The sequence below is a fragment of the Tupaia chinensis genome, unplaced genomic scaffold, assembly GCF_000334495.1.
Source record: "Tupaia chinensis unplaced genomic scaffold, TupChi_1.0 Scaffold145659_1, whole genome shotgun sequence".
NCBI lineage: Eukaryota > Metazoa > Chordata > Mammalia > Scandentia > Tupaiidae > Tupaia > Tupaia belangeri.
Genome location: NW_006205516.1, coordinates 625,299 through 627,367, shown reverse-complemented (window position 1 = coordinate 627,367; position 2,069 = coordinate 625,299). Strand labels below are relative to the sequence as shown.

The 2,069-nt window shown below is 43.8% G+C and overlaps 1 protein-coding gene across 1 annotated transcript in view; it reads left to right on the top strand.

Annotated features, from left to right (window-relative positions):
- SLC25A43 (solute carrier family 25 member 43) overlaps positions 1–1,236 on the top strand; it is a 74,586-nt gene extending 73,350 nt beyond the window's left edge. Inside the window, exon 8 of the mRNA XM_006168282.3 lies at positions 443–1,236. Within this exon, the coding sequence (XP_006168344.2) occupies positions 443–643 (201 nt within the window). The 3' untranslated portion in view covers positions 644–1,236. The remainder of the gene's footprint in view (positions 1–442) is intronic.
- The last annotated feature ends 833 nt before the right edge of the window (positions 1,237–2,069 follow it).

The window sequence follows — 2,069 nt, the reverse complement described above, 5'->3', positions numbered from 1 at the left end:
AGAGTGGCCATCCCCCCTGGGGGGTGATTTCTCGCTTTCTGTCTCTCTGTCTCTCTCTGTCTGTCTGGCGAGCGCACGCACCCTATAGCAAAAGCCTCTCCAAAAAAAGAAAGAAAAAAAAAGAATCTGGACTAACCTTGTACTAATGGACATGTAGACGGTCCAGTCCAGGCCAACATATATTGACAGGCAGTGTCAGATCGTGTCCATGCATATTAACCTAGACCTGGTGCTTCCCCAGGACATGCCCTACAATCACCATCCCTCCTTTCCCCAAACCATACCATGCCAGCTCACCTGCCATCTTCCCTGATTCCAAAAAAAATTCCATGTTGTATTGTCCACAGCCATTCTCTCAGTTTACCCTGACCCAAGTTGATTGCAGATGCATTGACATTTTCTTCTCAGAGTTTAATATGATTTTCCTTTTCTGTTTTAACAGATAGTTCCTTATTTTGGAGTTATGTTTAGCACCTTTGAGTTCTGCAAGAGAATCTGTCTTTACCAAAATGGCTACATTGTGTCTCCTCTGAGCTATAAATTGACCCCCGGGGTGGATCAGAGTTTGCAGCCCGGGGAATTACGAGAATTAAAGAAGTTCTTCAAAACTGGAAAACTGAAGTCTAAAAAACCAACTCTGTAAAACCGAATGGGGCGAGAAGTGGACCGACTGGAAGCAGGCTGCCATCTCAAACAAATGTAGCCTCATAATGGCACATATGAGGAATGATGGGAGAGTACTCCTGTCTGCTGCTCTTAGAAATGAAGCCGTTTGTCTGTACACCACCTCAGAGCTCCAAACTGATGTCCCTGTGAACACCTGCACTGTGAAAAGGTTTCCCAGCACTACTGTGTCATGATGTGGTGCCACCAGGTTTTATAACCAAAGTCTGCAATAATAACACATGCAATTTACACTCTGGACAGAAGCATGACACTGAAAAAGGGCACTGCCATGACACCTTAAAGCACCGTGTAGTTTAAGTGGCTAAGCAGATACCATGACTGGAGCTCAGACACAAGGTCACCATCACTAAGAGTTGACCCAAAGCTTACATGAACCAATGTCAGCCTAGTTTTTCTCACTTTGACCTGAGGTGTCCCAGTACAATTGCTCTTGAATTCATAACCTTTGTTAACTTGTTTTGTTTAAAGTTTATTTCTTCCATGAGAGACAGAGACAGAGAGACAAGGATCTCCAACAGGGTCCTTATGCCACGACACACCTCCAGCTTCAGCCAGCCTGGATCACGGGTGTGTGTGCTCAGGGAGGTCCTGGGATGCAAACCCGAGACCTTTCCAATGTGGGTCTAGTTGTGTTACTGCTGCACCACGCCTGGCCTCCTTTGCTAACTTCTGAGTGTACACAACACACTTTCAATTATGCCATGTCCAAAACTAAATGAAAACACATAACATTTAGAAACTATTACTGTCGTAGTGGAACGTTCTATTGAAATTTGAAGCATCCCAGGCTTAGAAGCTTATATTTCAAGAGGGAAGTTTTTGCCATAGCTGCTTAATGATTCCCCCAAAAACCTTGTGGTTGAAATCATGTACAGTTCAAGTGGCCTGAATTCTCTGCCTTTTTAACTTGCTTTGCAAGCCTACCCTGAAAATAAATTATTTAGTAACTTAAGTTGTTCTCACAAGATGTCCCAGTTGCCTATAAAGGATCAAGTGGAACATTTGAGATACACAAAAGAAATGTAACTGAACAAAAACATATTTGGCTAATCATCTGTACGAGATTTTTGAAAAAAAATTTTTTTCAGAATTGTCCCACCTTGAGTATTCTATATAAAGTTTACTTAACTGGGGGCCAGCAGGTGGCGCAGTGGTTAAGGCACTGGACCCCTACATGGCCGATTGCTGTTCAAGTCCCAGACCCGGGGGCTAAAACTCACACCGGGTGCGTGTGTGTACATGCCCAAAATCCCAAGAGGAGAATGGAGGAGAAGGGATTGTAGTGTGACTATCCCCCCAGGAGGTGATTTCTCACTTTCTTTGTCTCTCCAGTGAGTGCATGGGCGCCTTAGCAAAAATCCCTCTCAAAAAAAAAAAAAAAG